The following is a 20,697-nucleotide window of genomic DNA, read 5'->3' as shown; positions in this document are numbered from 1 at the left end:
TAAACCAAACCATCAAAGATATAAGATATAGCAATTTACCACTAAAATCCTCAAAGATCACATAGACCCAATAACATGTATGAATTAACTATGACATACACCACATAGTTTATGTGATCTATTGTACATGTTTCAACCTTGTATATGAGGGTTCCACTACAATATAGTTAAAATCGAGTTTGATTGAACATTCAAAAAGTATTAAATTAAGCAATAGATCAGCTTTAGGCACAGCAAGACACTTTGTGGAGTCATAGAAGAGTGATGTTAGCTCTGTCCAATTTAGTAGCATTAAAAGAGTTAATTTGCCAACTACAGTTTGCACTTCAAGAAAAATCAAGATCATTAAAAAAAAAGTCACACAGTTTTGTGCAAAACATGTCACAAGGTTTGTTGTCCAAGTGTGCCTCCAGAGACCAGACGAGATTTGTTGCACTTTTTTGCAACTTTTTAAAATATTAGTCTAAAAAACTGGATTAATTAGATAAATAAAGTGAATCCAGCAAAAAGCTGTGCACCACGAATTGGGGTGCAACTGTAGAAAAGTTGCAGGAAAATGCTCTAAAAACAAACTGCTCAAAAAAGTGACTTTTTTTCTTTAACATTTGAAAGAGAAATAAAGTTAAATCTCCCCTATTGTATTATAATCTATATAATTAGAAAGTATTTCTTTGTTTACTTGTTCTTTCTATTTTATGGAAATGTAATTATGCATGGAATATGTTTGTTTAGGTAATTTGTTTTTACTACAATGCAAAATAGATAAATGTACCTAAGAGCGTTCACTACCTTTCTTTTAATACCTATTTTAGAGATGCTAAAATATCAATAATGTTTTTGTTATTGTAACATAATTCTAAATATTTATTTATTTTATTATTTGCAGGTTCTCCATATAGAGATAAAATAACTATAGCCATTTTGCAGCTGCAAGAAGAGGGAATTCTGCATATGATGAAAGAAAAATGGTGGAGAGGTAATGGATGCCCAGAAGAGGAGAGTAAAGAAGCTAGTGCTCTAGGAGTACAAAATATTGGTGGCATTTTTATTGTTTTAGCTGCTGGACTGGTGCTTTCTGTTTTTGTTGCTGTTGGAGAATTCTTGTACAAGTCAAAAAAAAATGCTCAGCTAGAAAAGGTAAGACTCCATTACCAGTCATCCAAATTATATGCTTTTAAAATAGAATATCTTGCTAATTTAAGAAAATTATATAACATTTACATAGATATTCTATATATTTATTGAACTGTTTTATTTAACTATAGTAAAAATTATGATGACTGTGTGCTGTCTTTTGATAGCAAAGCTAGGAACCTTTGGAAAAGAGAGAAGTGGTTTATTACAGCATACAGAAGATCTCCTGCTATTAACACTACATAGTGCTGAATGATCACCAAGTAGTGAAAAAAGCAGCAGTAGAGCTGATGTCTTTATTGAACCTGGTTGGCTCTACAGGAGGTCCAGCCCTAATGTTTTTTTATTTCAACCTACAAGTGGGCTACCTTATATTTTAACTTCAATATAAAATGTAAAGAAAGTTTAAAGAACAAAAACATCTATACAGTGCTCATGTCCCCAGTAGTCTTTTATAACCTCCCTGGGAACATGTTAGGGGTCATTTATTTTAATTCCCCCTTCCCTGCACTTTTTTCTGTTGTGAGTCTTCATTTGTCTTTGGCTCTTTGTCAAATCAGGATTTCTTTGCGTCTTATCAGGTGAAAATTTTTAAAAAACGCACAATTTGTTGCACAAATCATACCATTGTCTTTCCTAAGCATGGTCATGACTGGTGTGTTATTGCGCAATTATTTGCGCCCATATAGGCGCAATGTGATGACAAATAGGGCGCAACAGCACACAGTAAATTCAGGGGTAATATTGCAAAAAAACGCAAAATAGGCGCAAAACAGCCATTATGCAGGAAAAGTATCATAGTATATAAGGTTGGAAAAAGATGCAGGTCTATCAAGTCCAACCTATGAGATTAAACAAATGTCTCTTCCCCATAACCAATGATATTTTTGCTCCCAAGAAAGCCATCCAGGCCGCTCTTGAACATGTGCAAAGAATCCGCCATAGCAACCCCCTGCGACAGAGAGTTCCATAGTCAATAAAGTTAAGTAAAAAATCTTAAATCAAATGAACAAATTATGCTAGTGCACTCCACAAAATTGAATCCCACATAACGATGGTGCAACTGCTGCATTGCTCCATTCCCCCTATGAAAAAAGTATAAAAAGTTATATAATACACAAAATGTTGCAATCAAAACAATACAATCTAACAATAGAACTGCCATAAATTAAATCAAAAACTTATTGTTAGTGAATACTTTAAAAAATGGATACCTGAACATGAAAGTCCAAAAGCTTATTAATGAACTAAAATGTATTAAACATTTACATTGTGTTCTTGTAAAAGTTTAAGGGATTCATCTGGCAAAAATCTAAATTGGGTGTATGTATTACATGAAAGGCACTTTACCTAAGGTGTCAATTCTCTGTTTGTGCCATAATATTATCAATTTTATTATGTAGTGAACATTGGCTTTTATTCTCTTTTTGGAGATATAAGGATGTCTATTTAACAGCAACAAAGTACTTAATTTCTTGTTACAGCATACTGCTACTACTAGTTAACACATTTGGTTATCAAAGAAAATGGTGGTTCGCTAATATCCACTTACACTACAGAATTAGATATTATTTCTGATTAACAGGTTTCAGAATTTTACCATGGATCTGAAAACCCCCATAGAAATCAATGGCTCAGTGAGGCATCCATAAAAATCACTGAACCATGGATGTGAAAAACTATGCCAATGAGAAAAAGACCTTAGAGTAGCCCGGCGAGAAGGGAGAAGGCAGATTAATCAATTCGTAAACCCCTGCACTCTATTACGTGGCTGCAGGCACCGCAGGTTGGGAGACCCATCCGTTCTGCTCTGTGCCTAATCACAGAAAGCATTTCATCAGGCAGCCAGGCTAGGAGAAAGGGATGAGCTGACATGATATTCAAAAGCTATCTATTATCAATATGCAGTCAAGGAGATAGAACATGTAGATGAACATGTGTTATGCTGTGGCAGTGTGTGATCAGCAGACAAGGGGAGTAAGTATAAACAGCTCCTGCTAATATACATTCAAATAGAAAAAAGGCATCTGGGGCTAGGAGTAGAGTGCTGTAATAACAGAGAAAGCCGGGAAACCACATAGGAGGAGAATGTGCTGAAAAGTGCTGCATATATTCAGACTTGCATGATAAATGAAAGCTAAGAGGCAGGGAGAGGGAGATCACCATTCACAGAATGCTGTGCAATGCTTCATGGGAATTGTAGTTTCATCATGTAAAGAAACACTGTAGAAAATAAGCAACATCTACTGGGATGATAGGAAGAGGTAATAACATTTATCTTTAGGAATGGGATGAGATTCAATGGGATGTGATTCAAATATTTTAACAAGTTATTAACTCTTTCACGACCCATGACATAATGGCACATCACGGGTTGGCTGTAGGTGCGTGGAGAGGGCTCATGGGCTGAGCCTTCTCCATAGCCGGTAAGTCTTTGCTGCATATCGCGATCAGTGCTACCACCGATCGCGGGTATTGACCTGCACATCACCGCCAGCAAAGCTGCCGCCGGACGCTCCAAATAAATTTACGGCTGCTTTTACTGTAACAGATTGCAGATAGTACATAAATTTACGTCATGACAGTAGCCAAATTCAAACGGCTATATCTCCTGAACCCTGGCATCTAGCAACACAATTCTGGTGTCAAATTAAACAGGATATTAATATGATATATCATTTGTGTATGTATTCAGCTTTTCATTGCTGAATGTAAATTTAAGAGTGGATATCTCTGTGTATGGATGCTCAACAGAACCATATCATACGAAGGAGGAAACTCTCCTGTTTAATATGACATGAGAATCTTGTTTCTTGGTACAAGAATTCAGGAGATATAGGCATTTGAAGTGTGTTCCCCTCCAGCCATTCCCCTCCAGAAGGCAGAATATAGAAGGAGCTGCAGGAAACACTTTTACCTTACAGAATTGCACCCTCTGTATCTGTAGCTGATGGAATAATGCTGTACAGATTTATAACATAGTTTGATAAAAGTTACAACTTTCTAAAAAACACTTGGAAAAATTACAAAAAATCTTATTTTTTTTTACATTTATAGTAATTTTTTATCAAATTTTAAATATGTTATTATTGAAACTATTGTATCAAGATAAAGTCTCACATGTCTTGAAAAAAATAAATTAAATTTGTTATGATATGTAAAGCTTTTCTAGAGATTAGATTTTCTAGTCTAAGAGTGCAGGGAAGGGCATTCCAGAGAACTGGAGCGACTGGGGAGAAGTCCTGGAGACGTGCATGACAGGTTTGAATTAAGGTAGAGATTAATCTAATGTCACTAGAACTAAATCTACAATCACCTTCATTGTTTTCTGTCCAGAAAGCAAGACTTTGCCTAATTGTGAAAAATGTAAGTAATCTCCTCACAGATAACATGACTAATCATAATGGGGATTACACATATTTTATCAATCTTTTTGTCAGCTTTCACTGTGAAATTCTTTATTTTATAATATTCAGAAAGAAAAAATCAGTGAGAGCAACACTTAGAATAAAGGTTTAGGATTGATTGAATTCATATACTCTCCCATTATAAATTTTGGTGAGTTACCAGTAAGAATTTTGTTGTATTGAGGTGTAGTACCAAAAGAAATTACTCTTGTTTTGTTAAGGGGATTGGGGAAATCCCTCTTTTTCATAAATATGAGATTTAGTGCTCTCTATAAATTATAGTTTTAGTTTTCATGAACTATAGTTGTATGTGGCCTCTAATATGTCTAATAAATGTAATTATTTGAGAGGAAAATGTTGTGCAAGAATAATAACGGGAGGTTTAGGGAACTTTAAAACCATCTGTGTGATGTTGCTCAGTGCTTTCTCTTCATAGTCTTTCTTTAAGATAGTTGCATTCATTAGGCCTTAAGGCCCCTTCCACACTAGCGTTGCGTTTCACGTCAGGGTGCAATGCGTGAAAAACTGACGTTTTTGGCTGCGTTTTTGTTCCATTTTTCCTTGGATTATTAGCGTTTTTGCGTTTTTCACGCGTGTGTTGTTAGCGTTTTTTTTGCGTTTTCGGCGCATTTTTCACGCGCGAGTCAATGGGAGACTCGAGCATTTTTCAAAGGGACCATGGTTTGGGATTAAAATGTGTTATTTAATTGAAAAATAATGTCTTCTGATAAGTTGCAAACATCTGCGATCTATTCTTCACTGTTCCCCGTGTATATTATCTCCCGACAAGTTAGCAGATGTGAAGAACAGTGAAGAATAGAATAAAAACAGTGAACACAGTGAACACAGGATCATTTAAGAGAAAAACACAGTGCAGAACACAGTGCAGAATAGATTACAGATGTTCGGCACATCTGCTTACTTGTCGGGAGATACGCGCGGAACGGTGCGCCCAAAATAGCATGTGAAGAACAATATATATGTGTGTGAAGAACACATTGCAGATGTTTAAATACAGATGTGCCGAACATCTGTAATCTATTCTGCACTGTGTTCTGCACTGTGTTTTTCTCTTAAATGATCCTGTGTTCACTGTGTTCACTGTGTTCACTGTTTTTATTCTATTCTTCACTGTTCTTCATTGTGTTTTTTTAATTAAATGATCGTTCGCGAGCAGGGGAAATACTGTTATTCTGGTCACCTAGCAACCCTTACGTTTAAAACGCATTGCACTTGCAATGATTGCGAGTGCAATGCGTTCTTGATGCATCTCCATAGACTTGAATGGGGCGTGAAAACGACCGCAAGCACGCGCATGCAAAACAACGCTAATGAAGAAAGACCCATTGAATACAATGGGACAGAGTGCAATGCAAGTTCTGCGCGTCAAATGCACGCGCAGAACTCGCGCGTGAAAAACGCCAGTGTGGAAGGGGCTTAAGTCTTTATTTAATTGCATTAGTTTTTCATGTGCTTTAGTTGTCTTCTAGAACTTCATCATAATCAAAGACAATCCTTTTTGTATAGAGAATGGCTAGTTGTAAAGTGATTATCTATTACTCCTTACAGAAGCTAAGCTGTGGCCTTTCTAGGAGAGTCAAGGTCCTATAACAAATTCTAAAATCTGAAAGGTTGCAGGTTTATTGCCTAAGGGTATTCATGTACAGTACTGTATGCCCTTAATGTGTTAAACACATAAGAATACCTACCAATTACAAATAACAATAACAAATACAGATGCATCCTGGCAATAATTCATAATTCACAAGTGTTTGCCTCCACAAGGATGCACCTTGTACAGGCACTATAAGGTATCATGGGTACCTCTAATACTGCCTTCCTGATGACCCTGATAGATATTTATGTTGCATACAGTAATGTTGGGCATACTTCACTTATCACTAATGTGTGCCAAACAGCCTGGGCAGCCAGTCTTCCCATGCATGCCCTTGTCCACAGCTGTTTTGGCTGCAACTTTGGTATTTATGCCCATGAAGCTAAATCTAGCTGATCGCTTTTCTTTAGGCTGATGTGCTTAATGTTATATTATAATCATTAAATTACTGAAAAGTTTGTCTAGTCATCTAAAAAAACTGCTTAAAATGCTAGAAAATAATTAAATTAGAACCAAATTAGAAGCAATATATACTTTATTGATCACCTACTTTTTATGTTCCAGTTCTGCACATGTCTCCTACCTGCCTTTATTTTGTCTTCAGCAATGCTGCCTTGACACAGACATGTGACTGCTACAGCCAATCACTGGCTGTAGAAATTACCTGTCAATTGCAATGGTTCCAGGAGCAGCCAATTACATCAGAGGAGCTAATAAAGTGTATTATATGAGTAAAGTTTACTGTTTTACCCTGCTCTATTTATTTCTGAAATAATAACAAATCTTCAAAGTTTAGTTGCTCTTAAAGTACAGAATACAGAGACTAAGGGTGAACCAGAATAAGAGTGGCAGGAGACTGGTGAGATGAACATTACTATTTTTTTTTTTTTTTTATTGGGCACATTTACTAAGGAATGTGCGCCAGTTTTCTGTTGCACTTTGCATGTTCTGTTAGGTGCAAACCGCTTGTACATGTATTTAAGAAGTGTCTGCGCCACATTTTTATTGCACACAACCGGTTTGTGGCGCGGCTGCACTGGTCTCCATGCAACACAAATTAGGAGTGTTCCGGTGCTCAGTCTGACCATACACCACATTTATTATGCAAAGTCCAACATAAATGTGACACACGCCTTATGTTTAAGGTGCACCAAAATAGGGGTGCACTCTGTTGGGGCAGTGCAGAGGGTGCCAGATTCATGAAGAATGTGTGCCAGAAATCATGAATCTGGCGCCCTCTGCACACTATACAAGCAAACAGTACATATGACACACTGCACTGTTCTTATTAAATGTGGGCCTATGTTTTCTAAGTTTTTAAGTGTATTGATAACTGCTTTTTCTTAGCACAGTATTTTCAAAAAACTACTTTTATTGTAAGGAAATTATAGTTTATGGTTTATCTACACTTTGCAGACTTATTACAAACATTTATTTTATTACCTGAATACTGTTGCTTCATTTGCGTGTAAAATTATAAATCTATGGAATGGTTGCATAAGTTTTTTTCCACTTGTGTACATGTGTCCTAACTATTTCTAGCTTTATTTGAAGTGTAAACACAGTCTTTGGTTAGGATCAATGTACACTCATCGGCCACTTTATTAGGTACACCATGCTAGTAACGGGTTGGACCCCCTTTTGCCTTCAGAACTGCCTCAATTCTTCGTGGCATAGAAATACTGCCCGATGAAATACAGCCAATTGATTGTGCTCCAGGATGAAAAACACAGTATTGCATCACTCCTATTAACCACTGACAAGCTTACCTGGAGGTTTGGACCGGCCCCTCCGGGGGTGGAGTCTGGTGGGCGGGTGCTGGCGGGGCGTGGCCCGTGACGCGCGCGGCGTCCCCACATGTAGGTGGAGGAGCGCGCGTGCGCATGATCCCAGCCCCCTTACAGGACGGAAGTGACGTCATACGCCGTCCACATGCAAACTATTTATATGAGAATGGACCATTTGGTATTCAGTTACCCCTGAGAAAGCCACAGGAACACGGCGATACGCATGGGGATGCCTTCATTCCTCCCACCATAGTTGGACTTGGGTGATATTCTCTCATTTTTTGTATTCTCATATCGTTGATGTTTACATGTATGGTTATCACCACTTGATTGTTTGACCTGCATTATCTGCACTTTGTCCACATATATTGCCAGATAGATAGGCATTGGTGAGGAGTAATACTCTGTTACAATTTTACAGAGACAGGATGGCACACTTGGCAGTGCCTCTTTTTAGATGGTTTTAGAGTATACCAATAAACATTTGTGTTTTATCTTTACCGGTGATTGTGTTTGGTTTATAACACTGACCTAGTAGTTTGTTTGGCAAACGATGCTCAATTGGTACCAAGGGGCCCAAATAGTGCCAAGAATATATTCCTTACACCATGACACCACCACCACCAGCCTGAACCTTTGAAACAAGGCAGGATGAATCCATGCTTTCATGTTGTTGACGCCAAATTCTGACCCTACCATCCGAATGTCGCAGCAGAAATCGAGACTCATCAGACCAGGCAACGATTTTCCAATCTTCTACTGTCCAATTTCGATGAGCTTGTGCAAATTGTAGCCTCAGTTTCCTGTTCTTAGCTGAAAGGATTGGCACCCGGTGTGGTCTTCTGCTGCTGTAGCCCATCTGCCTCAAAGTTCGACGTACTGTGCGTTCAGAGATGCTCTTCTGCCTACTTTGGTTGTAACAGGTGGCGATTTGAGTCACTGTTGCCTTTCTATCAGCTCGAACCACTCTGCCCATTCTCCTCTGACCTCTGGCATCAACAAGGTATTTCCGCCCACAGAACTGCCGCTCACTGGATGTTTTTTTTTCTTTTTCGGACCATTCTCTGTAAACCCTAGAGATGGTTGTACGTGAACATCCCAGTAGATCAGCAGTTTCTGAAATACTCAGACCAGCCCTTCTGGCACCAACAACCATGCCACGTTCAAAGGCACTCAAATCACCTTTCTTCCCCATACTGATGCTCGGTTTGAACTGCAGGAGATTGTCTTGACCATGTCTACATGCCTAAATGCACTGAGTTGCCGTCATGTGATTGGCTGATAAGAAATTAAGTGTTAACGAGCAGTTGGACAGGTGTACCTAATAAAGTGGCCGGTGAGTGTATGTTCACAACTTGAGGCTGTAGAATTTGGCTATCAATATTGGTATCTTACACCTTATTTTACCTATTCATTTTTGTCATTTTTCTTTCTATCATGGCTTTATTCTATTATAAATGTTTCAAATGTTTCACAGATATTTCACACGTCAGTGCGTTGGAGAGGAGGAGGGATAAGCACTGCTCAACCCTCCCCTCTCCATATATAGCGCAGGGCTGTAACACGGAGAAGTAAAAGACATGCTTACCGCACCGTGACAGGTGCCATAGGCTTTAATGGGGAACTATATCGTCCCCAATACTGCATGTGAATAAATCCTTACCTGCAGTAATACATTGACATATACAATTTTGAAAAACCCCTATTTTTTTTTACACTTTTGTGTGCCCCTTTGTTGTGACCCAGCTTTGCAAGATTGGTAAATATTTCTTGTATGGTTATAGTAAACAAAGGATTGACATAGTGGAAGACACCAACATCTTCCTTATAAAGCACTAGTTTAAATGGATTGTCCAGGATCTATCAATTGAAGAGACTGAAGTGTGCAGACAAGTGCTAAAGCCTTTTCACTTTCTATTAGAGATGAGAGGACTGGAAATTTAAGTTTGGTTCCAATGTTCGGGTGCATCCTGCGCAACCCAGAAATATTGCTGAATTAGTGGCCATGCAGCTAATCCAGCAAATTGACAACCTTACCTACAAACCATGGCTGTGATATGAACACCCAAACTCAACTCTAACCAAAACTCCCTGCTCATCATTTCTACCTTGAACATCTCCATACATTGTACAGGTGTTTGAGCTTGGCATTTTAGCTCAGCCCAATTAACTTAATTGGCACTAAAGATGTGCAGATTGAATGTGATGTCGTTGAAAGAAAGAGCACTGCTGCCTCATCAGACATAAGTGACCCAGGCGGGGGTGTCAGGGTGTCAGAAACCCCAACCAAACTCACAGAAAGAGGGAACTATATTTACATCCAGAATGACCCATTTGATTTATTTTTGTCACTTTTAACATAGATATTCTCAAGGTTCCTAAACAAAAGAAACTATAATAAAAACATGATTCTAACTCCCATAGTAGTGACAAATAAATATGTTTTCAAAACATTGATTCAATCTGTACTTTAGGCAAATAGCCCTGCAATTTACCATTGAATTAGGGCCAATTTATTAGTTATCTCAAGCTCACATATACAGTGGTATCTAATAAAAAGAAGACACTGCTTTTTACCTACTAGATCTTTATGTTCGCCACTGGAAAAAAGAATGTATCAGGTGTAGCAGATTTGTAACATGCCTGTGACTTTAGAAAATATTGTGTTTTATATGGATATGAAAGGTCTTCAAATTATTTTTGCTCCTGCATTCCTTGTTGATAACCACAAGATGGTGTATTGTTTTACTGAATGAATTTACTTTTGTACACTGAGCAGCTTTATTTCACAGAAGGGCTCAGAATACGCAGGAATCAGAGAGAAAAGACTATTGAAATATGAGCTATCTTCGTTTAATTAATGAAATATATTTATTCTGTAGTGTTTAAAAACTTAAACAATGTTTACATAGGGAATAGATTTCCCTTCAACTATACAGGAAATTATTATAGTGCTGTTATTTGAAAAATGTTAGATTCTAATGTAATTATCTCTCATGTAATATGTGACTGAGCTTTCATTTCTGTCGTCTATGCGTGCTACAGAAGTTTTGTGTTATCAGTATATATATACCACAACCCTAGACTCAAACTGAAGATATGAGTCCAGAAGACAGAGCTGCTGACTACTGCAAAATAACTAAAAACTTTACAAGTTTACAGTATATACATTTCTTTTTGAAAACCTTCATGCTCTATTGAAAAATCTAAAGCATTGGTATGGTCTGGCCAGTGGCATAACTAGTGTCCAGTGGGCCCCTGGACAAAAGTCCAAACTGGGTCCCCATCCACACTAACCATGACCACTGCCATTACTGCTTCACTTGTCTCTCGTATGCATCGATGAAATGCAAATGGATATTTTTATTGTGCAGGAACAGGAATAAAAAGGTGGGCAATATTATCATTACCTTTTTTCACAAATGCTGCTGGACACCCCGCATACAAATGCCCTGCTTCTTAAATGCATTTTACTGGAAACATATATGCAATTGGGCCAAGCCCTAGCACTCACTAATAACCCCTAAACTCAATTAGAGCTCGCACAAATAGTCTCAAAATACTTACTAATAGCCCTCTTCATTCCCTAATAGACATCTCCCACACTTTTGTATCCCACCCACACTCAGTTATACCCCACACACTCAATTATACCCTCCATACTCAGTAATCCCCCCCCCACATTCAGTGATATCACCCACACACTGAGGAATAACCCTCCACACAGTAATACCCCCAGACCTTCATACTCACACTGTATAATTAAACATAATAAGCACTAATTCATATAGAAAAAGAAAAATATATATTTAGAAGAAAAATATAGTAAAAATACACGTTGGATGCGGAATGCTGGAGGCGACGGCCTGTTACGCACTATCCAGATGCTTATTCCTGCCTGCTTTGGACACCATGAAACAGGCAGTCGTACTCCAGTGGGCTCCTGCTTTACACTTCCCTCCCGCAGCCAGCGCATTTTTTACGATGACGAAATTAAGAATGAATTCTATACATGGTGAGTGCCAGCTCTTTTTCTATATGAATTTGGTATTATGATCCTGCAAAATTCTGGGCTAGAGCACCTCCATATCTATTTTAGATCTATACCCCGTAAGTTGTCTCCTTCGTACCACTGGATGGTGTACCTCGGATTAAAGCTGATGCACAATGCCCCTGGAACCTTCTCCTTCCTGTTATAATAAGCACTAATACTTACCTGACCTCCCTTCTGATTCTCCTTTTCTTCTCCATATGCAGGTTGAGGTGTAATGACATCACTACATCACATCTCCTGCTCCAGGTTGCTATAGTGAGCTGCTTCTAGCATAGGACTACCAAGTAGTACTTGTGGACATAAATTTATGCCTCCAAAGAATCTAGGCCGGGGGACCATGATGTAAGCCAATAACTGACCAGGGATTTCCTAGAGGTAGCTAAAAAGTTGTCTGAGGAGGGCATCAGGTACATGAATGGGTAATGTTTGTAGGAGGTAGTTTATTTTGTTGGCAATTGTCGTCATCAGTAGATTTGAGCTCCTTATCCAAGAGTTGAAGGGTACTTTCCAATTTAATATAGAGGTTTCTATGGAAGACAAACACATAGTGGACATTATTATTATAAGTTCTGTGAGAGCAGGGAAGGAAATGTTAGGGTTTGTGATTAAGATCAGAAGGCTGTCTGCATCCCTGTTAGTACCCTTCCCCATTAAACGTGTCCTGATATTGAATTTAGGTATATTGTATACTGGCCCTATTGGCTACTCTCATTTATAGTGACCTCTTTCTGGCATAAAAAAACAACATTAACTTAGCCATGTTCCTATGAGCTCTTTCCATTACTTTTTGTCTCCTCTGTCTGTAACCTGGTGAAAATAATGCAATTAAATACACTCATTCCTCCTGATGACTAAACTGGGCTCCCAACCTTTTGTAGACTATATACATAAAGCAAGCTGCTGCCAATCATGTTTAGGCTACATGCAAATAATTGAGTTTTTTCTCAAGCTGCAAACAATGGCAGTCCATTTTTGGTCCATTTTTGGATCTGCAATACTCCAGAGGCATATGTCAGCAAAAAGCCAGCAACTGAAGGAATAGGGCCTACTGTGAGTTTTGGGTGATGAGACCCACTGTGACCATGGGCATGAGCATATTGAAATTAATGTAGCAACATATGATAAACAATATTCATTTTCATGTAAAAAAAAGTGGGGGAGCATGTACCCAGTAGCTCATCAGAGTGGTTCATGGTTGTGATTACTTTTCTCAGTAATGTAGTGTATGTTTTGTTTAAGTGCATACTTATAATAAATTGAGTGTATGTAGACACTAATGGTAAGACGTGTTCCGGGCTGCTTGAAAATAATAACATTTTAAAAGATCAAAAAAGTATAATAGAAAAAAACTCTGAAAATGTATGATACATCTTTTACCTTTTAACTCACTTAATTTGTGGGATAGGAATGTTTATTTAACTCAACAAGTACAGTAGGTCCCATGCTGATTCTCTTTTCAGAGTAGGCTGTCAAAGATTCTTTGCTTTGTCAACATTCCCTAAAATTTTGGTTACTGCCTCTGGCTTTATAAGACTCAATTGAAAATCTCCAACTGTGCAGTACATCATTCAAATTCCTAGAAGGAGTAGCCTGTAGAGACAGAAGCTTATTAGAAAAGAAACCCACAGGAGGGCCTCATATGCATTCAGGGCTAACTTCAGTCAAAATGGAAAGCATTTTGATTGATGTATACTATAAAAAGTGAAGACATTGACCTCTAACACAAGACATAAGCTGCAAGATTACTGCCATTATTGCTTTAAGACATTTTAACAAGGTTTCAAACAATATCTGACGTGCAGTGCTGGAGGTAATGAACTTCTGAACAAACCTTGCACTTTCATTCTGAATTTTGAAAGTATCTTTCAAAGAAACACTATCAAAGGGCAAAGTAAAAGATTCAATTTATTTAAAGTGAATGACTAGAGCTTTCTTTTTCCTACAAAGAAAAACAGAAATATAATTTTTTGTTCCATCACAAAACTTTCACAACCCTCTTTGTGTCTCGACTTGTCTGTGCATTAGCCTTTTTCTTTTCCAGTTAGTTAAAACAAATTGATCCATTATGAATAAATGCATGATTCACAATATAATGTAATCACTGGCACATCATTTATTTAGCTATATAAAATTTTAATATGATTGTTGTCCTGGTAGCAGGAAAAAGACTGACATTCACAGGAACTTTCTAATGAGGCTTCAAGGTGTTTGGTGACATATTATTTAGATCTGCATCGAATTGTAGAAATTGGCCTCAAAACTTGCAGATATGAAAATTATGCTGTTAATCTTAACTAAAAGTTATTGTAATTCAGTTTTTTCCAGAATAAAACAAATAGGAGGATTTAACAGTTCTGAGTGTAAATGTATATTGAAATATGTTTTTAGTATTTATTTCTTTTATGCTCCTTGGTAGAGATCTCTGCAACTAGATTGTGCTGAGATTATATTACTCTTGCTTTTCTCATATTCCCTTTGCATTTGTTGATAAATATACTTTTCATTAATTGTATTTATTTTTTTTATTTAGAAGTATATTTACATTTTTCTTTATTTTTTTATATTATTCAGATTATTGTGGTTTCATAGATGTGCTTTTAATTCCCAGAAAGTCTACACGCTCACAATTGTGTCCTGTTCTCAGGTCATAAACAATTGATCCATGGTCAATATTGACATCCGTATGTCATCACTGAGAAATCAGTTTCAAAGCTGTATGTATAACCTCCATGCCTGTCTCTTCTTCTGTCTGCAGAGTGGATCTTAGGAAGCATTGATTTCATCTGTATGTTTTTACTGAAATTCTTGGTGTTATCTATTGCTTACTTTGCTGGTTGTGTTGGGACTAATTGCATCACACCCAGTTCCTCTGCAGCTCTGCTCTGGTCCAACAGTAGTTATTGAGCTGTGACTGGCAGATCTTTTGGTGCAGAGTTGGTGCAGGGTTCTTGTTGCGCATAAATATCTTTGCTGATTTTCTAGTCTTTCGATCTTCGCTTCTTTCCTGACTTATCCAATTGTTTTGCATATTGGTACTTTGTAACTTGATTATTTTTATCTGTTTTGTATTGTTTGTCTTGTTTTCACACTGGCGAAGGAATAGACTCTCTTTGTTGCTGTCCCTTATCACTTGTGATACTTTGAGGCAAGCAGGCAGGACTATTGGGGAACTGGATCTTGGGGCTTACTGTCTTGATTGCCCTCCTTGAACCTAGTCCCATCATTAAAGTATGTCTGCATAAAATGGTCTATTTGTCATACATATATACTCCCTTTTTGTGGAACTGCAAAGAATTTAAGGCTGGTAAATTAGGTCACTACCTTATGCCAATTCTTTAGGTGTCACATGGCTTTATTAACTAGAAACTAATCTAAAGGACACACAGGTTAGCCCTCTCCTAACAGGGTAGATGTTTTCTGTATCATAAAGCAGGCACCTATTGCTAACAGCCGTAATTATTGCCAAGTCTGTTGAACATTTAAATGCCACAATCAAGCACAACTGCAGCACTTCAAAAGTGGTGGTGCATTAGTGCTGCCATGTTGGCTTAGACAGTCACTTTCCAGGAACTTCATAGAGAGGCAGAGATCAGTAATCAGGGAAACAGAAATAATAGTATCAAAGGGTCACACAGTTCACACAATGATATTGATGAAAATGACAGCTGGAATATGACTTCTTAGACACTTCTGTAAACTCAAGTATATAAAAGTTATTGATTAGAAAATGTAAATAAAGAGAATTTTTTGTTTTGAAAAGATTTACATTTTCTTAATAGAATAAAATAAAACAAAAACCATGTAAATAAGGTATCTTTGGAAACCTACAAATCAAAGAACAAAGGCTGCATTGCTGTTGCATTGAGTAGCAGTATATTTCATAAGATATCAGATGCCCCAGGGCAGTGGTGGCGAACCTATGGCACGGGTGTCAGAGGCGGCACTCAGAGCCCTTTCTGTGGGCACCAGGGCCATCGCCCCAGCAAACCAGACAGAACTCAAAGAATCTTCCTGCAGTTCTAAGCAACTTAAAGGATGCTGCTTTCCGTGATATTTTGATACTTACTTTGTTGCTAGGGACTGTAGGAAGAGGGAGAATGAGTAGACAGGGCCGAATTATCTTTGGAGGACCTCCTGCCGGCCCCACGATTTTCTCTGTACAGAGGGACACTGGAAAGAAGCTAAAATGATGAAAATTTTCCATCTTTCTACTGTGTTGCTATCCTCAGGAGGCAAATATAATTGAAAGTTGTTGAACAGGGAGCAATAAGTTACTGCTTTAATTTTTGGTTGGCACCTCACGATAAATAAGGGGGGTTTGGGGTTGCAGTTTGGGCACTCGGCCACTAAAAGGTTCGGCATCACTGCCCTAGGGTTTGAAAAACACAGTAAACAAGAAATAGTAAAAAATGAAAAGATGGAAAGAAATGTCCTACTTTCACTGGCTCCTTAACCGTTTTGATTTTGGTGTATCTATTTTTTACTCCCTACCTTCAAAAGTCTTTTACTGTTTTACGTTTCTGTGTACAGATTTCTATAAGGGCTTTCTGGAAATTGCATTTCCTATTGACAGTAAAATATTCCATGCTCTGTACTAGGAAACTGCAAAAAAATTACATTTGGCTCATTTTCTTGAGGGGTCTTGAGGGTTTTTCTGCTTTCTCTTTGCTCTGTAAATGAGAGAACCCGTTTATTTTAACCCCTTCCTGCCGCACAACTTTTTCGATTTTAAGTTTAATTTTTACTCCCCACCTTCAAAAATCTATAACTTTTTTATTTTTCCATGTACAGAGCTGTACAACCTTTGATCACTTTTTATTAATTTTTTTTATATACTCAAAATGGCAAAAAAATTGCCATTTACAACTTTGGGCACTATTTTCTGTTACGGGGTTAAACCCAGTGAAAAACCTTTATTATTTTTTATGGCTCTAAGAAAGTGGAGATTAAGAAATGGAAACAGTTAAAGAAAGTTTTGATTTAATTGAAAAAAAATCAGGTAGAAATCTAATGAAACAAATACTGAAACTTTGTGTAATGAATGCAAAGTTATACTGAATTAGAGTTTATCATCAAATCTGAATACAATGAAAGGGGATTTATTGGAAACATTTATCTGTATTTTGAAAACAACATATTAGCCTCAAAGATCTATTATTATTATTAATCCCTTGAGCCACAAATTTATATCACACTGAAAATTATAACATACTTCCATCGCCACCCAACAGCAAAAATTAATAATTGCCCCCCAGAGAGTTTGGGACTGAAGTCTTATATATCACAAAACAAACATTCATTAAATAAAACCCAAGAACAGCTCATAAAATGAACTCATGTTATGAAGTTAATTGTACACAAAAATAATATGAGTGGTAGATATGTGTAAATATTCAGCAATAATATAATAATATTAATAATTATAGCTTATGATTACACCTGTACTAAAGCTTTATGGCAGGGGTTCCAATTAGTCTTACATAGTTTGTGGCAGTGTCACAGTGAACACTTCAACAGATCACATTGGAAGTTAGGTAGGGTTAGCAAAGTCTCTTTTACTGTTTAAATCTGTTATAAAATTCTTCATAAAATGTTATACTTTGCTCTGGATTGTAAAATTATATATATATATATATATATATATATATATATATATATATATATTATCCTAATTAATAATGTTTATAATGTTTATAGCATACAATTCATGATGGGCAAAATCCCATTTGTGACTACAATGTGTCCTGATAAAAAGCAGCTTCTTGATTCAACAACTGTTTACAAGTACAGAGCTAGAGCATGAATACAGTAAGAGAAATAAAGAAATAATTTGCTAAGCAAATATGAAAATGTGCAAACTACAAATGTTTTTGGCTGTGTTTTCTAGGGAACATATGTCTCAGATGCATTTGCTTATAATGTGCATCACCAGGCACTAGTTGGCAGATAAATAATTTTAGTGACAAGGTGAAATTTTCAATGAGCTTTCGCAGCTTGATAAGTCATTTTAATTACTATGTGATGCATATTTAAGTGACAGCAGTTTGTTGGAAGCTTCAGGCAGAAACATGGTAAATTTGCAGGGTTGCTTAGCTGACATGCTGCGCCAAAAGAATAAATCTTTAATAGTTTATATACCCCATATGAATGTTGCTTGCAAATTTGTCTTTCAACAAAAAAAACATTATTTATGTTTGTATTTGCAGAGATCCTTCTGTAGCGCGATGGTAGAAGAATTAAGGATGTCACTAAAGTGTCAACGACGGTTGAAACATAAACCGCAGCCTCCTGTAATAGTGAAGACAGAGGAAGTTATCAACATGCATACATTTAATGACAGAAGATTGCCAGGAAAAGAAACAATGGCATAGAGCTGGGTGTCAGGCATCCCCAAGCACAAACTGTCAGCTTTTTGTTTTCTTTTTCCAAACAACTCTGCGAGAATGTTTCCTGTGGAAATATGCAACCTGTGCAAAATAAAAATGAGTTACCTCATGCCGCTATATCTATGAACTTGAGACTTAATCTGATCCTTCAGTCAGACTAGAACTACAAGAGTCATGGATAAATCAAGAACTTCTGCGGAGGTTGAATTTTTTTTTCTTTAAGGGGTCCACCATTCTTCTGAATGTAAATGTGTATGTTTTGTGGTTGCTTTACAAATGTCCCAAATGAAAAAAAAAAGGATAAGAGGTTATTTTTGAAACTTACATTATTAAAATAAATTTTAACAAATCCTATGAAGATTGAAATAATAAACTGTATCTTAAGGACTGTATGTTCTTTGCACAATGGCAAAGATAAAGGGAAATTAGGTGGTTTCTTATTACTTGCCCAATACAAATGTCCAACTCCATTCTTAAGTTGAAATGGCAACATTAGAACATAATGGCATTATAATTCATCACTATCCATGATTATACAATCAGAAACAGTATGAGAAGATCTAAAATGCTTTGTGGACTCACTGTGTTTCACTGTCGTAAATAAAACAAAATGTCAGTAAACAAGGCAATAATTGTATTGTTCAATTCAACTAGATTGCAGCATTTCTGTGTGCAGAATGTTTATGCCGAGACGTAGTTGTTATGGAATACAGAAGAATAGCTCATTGTGTATTGAAGAAAGGGAAAATGTGGATTTAAAACAGGATCCATCTTTGACTAAATGGATTTTTTAAAATAAGTCCCTGTTTCTTTTTGAACCCTACTGAGCCTCTGCAGTTCCCTCAAACTGTGGAAAATGTATGGGCCTCTTAGAAGAACTTTCCACAGGGAGCTTTAAATGGACTGCATTCATCAATACAGTCAGTGTTAAAATGAACAAAATCCTCGAGCAATTTTTATTTAAAAAAATGTTCAGGTTTATTTGTGGAAATGCAAGATTTCTATAAAAATAGTTTTTGTATGGAGATTTTTGTAATACTTTTTATCAACAAAATCCAGACATACGTTTCTTCTGTCAGGGGTGTGATGCCAAGCATAAACAGTAGTGTGTGAGCACCACCAATGTTTGGTGAGATTATTTTTATCAAATTCAAAATCAATAGAAAACATTTATTTTCAAGTTCAGTATTGCTAGTTGCACTACCAGCACTGCTTCCCATACCATACCCCTGATTTTCACTAAGCTAAGAACATACTGTAATGATCAATTGTGTGTAAATGGTTAAATACACAGTCCTCTTGACCACATTGTGATAACAGTTGAAGTGCACACAGTTTCCTGTTTGAATTCAATGCACAAATAAACATAAGCAAAAACAAAATCGATTTATCTATTTTTTATATTTTTTGCATGCTGGATCACATTTTATCAAACTTATAATATGTATGTGTTATGCAGATCAATGATTGAGGTTAAAACAATCCATGGCGATACATTTTGGATGGTCTTTCATGCAATTCTGTATCAATAAATCATGAATCATGTATCAAAAAATTTGGATTATATCCAAATAACAGAGTTCTAGATCTAAAATTTTGGTACTAAAGACTTACTCCTAGTATAGATAAAATATAAAGGCTATCTATATATAAGAAAAGTTGGGCAATAGCCTCCACCTTTTTTTCTGCATGTGACAATTACAGCCAATATAAAGGAGAAAGTGACCAATAGAACAAAAAAATAGTAAGAACATAAATAATTTGTATTACCGTATTTTTCGGATGATAAGGCGCACAGGATTATAAGGCGCATTATGAATAAAAGCCTGCTAAGACGTAGGCAGTTTCTTGGTGGCTGCTTGGGTTAGAAGGGGGGTCCGTGCGTGTGGCAGATGAAGAAGCCCCTTGGTTTGAACTATGGTGCCTGTAGTTCGTGCCCTGCATGGTCTTCAGTTCCCACTGGAGATTTGTTGTGAAGGGGCCAGCGGGGACAAATGTAAGTAGAGTCCGCTGCCCTCCTCTGTCTTGCCTCCTTGCCTCCTCCAGTCACTGCTGAGTTCCCCTCTGGTACTGCCAGCCATGCAGGGTGATGGCCCCAGCTACGGTTTCTCCATGTTACTGCCCTACTCCGATGCTTGGAAGAGCACAATGTTGTTATCGCTGTGCCAGGGCACCGGTGTGGGGTATTATTCCCATCTACATTGTGTGCAGGATGTTGGCTGGATATTACTGGTGTGGCCTGGAGCTCTTGTTATAAGGGTTATGAGGCAAAATCATAGGATTTTTTTGTGCCTTATAGTCCGAAAAATACGGT

At 37.1% G+C, this 20,697-nt stretch overlaps 1 protein-coding gene across 2 annotated transcripts in view; it reads left to right on the top strand.

Moving 5' to 3' along the window:
• Nucleotides 1–19,765, top strand: part of GRIK2 (glutamate ionotropic receptor kainate type subunit 2) — a 437,454-nt gene extending 417,689 nt beyond the window's left edge. For both annotated transcript variants that reach the window (XM_072141893.1, XM_072141892.1), the window contains 2 exons: nucleotides 887–1,137; nucleotides 18,204–19,765. In XM_072141893.1, coding sequence (XP_071997994.1) covers nucleotides 887–1,137; nucleotides 18,204–18,368 — 416 coding nt within the window. In that variant the 3' untranslated portion in view covers nucleotides 18,369–19,765. The remainder of the gene's footprint in view (nucleotides 1–886; nucleotides 1,138–18,203) is intronic.
• The last annotated feature ends 932 nt before the right edge of the window (nucleotides 19,766–20,697 follow it).

The sequence above is a fragment of the Engystomops pustulosus genome, chromosome 3, assembly GCF_040894005.1.
Source record: "Engystomops pustulosus chromosome 3, aEngPut4.maternal, whole genome shotgun sequence".
Taxonomy (NCBI): domain Eukaryota; kingdom Metazoa; phylum Chordata; class Amphibia; order Anura; family Leptodactylidae; genus Engystomops; species Engystomops pustulosus.
This window is presented reverse-complemented; position numbering and strand designations above follow the sequence as displayed.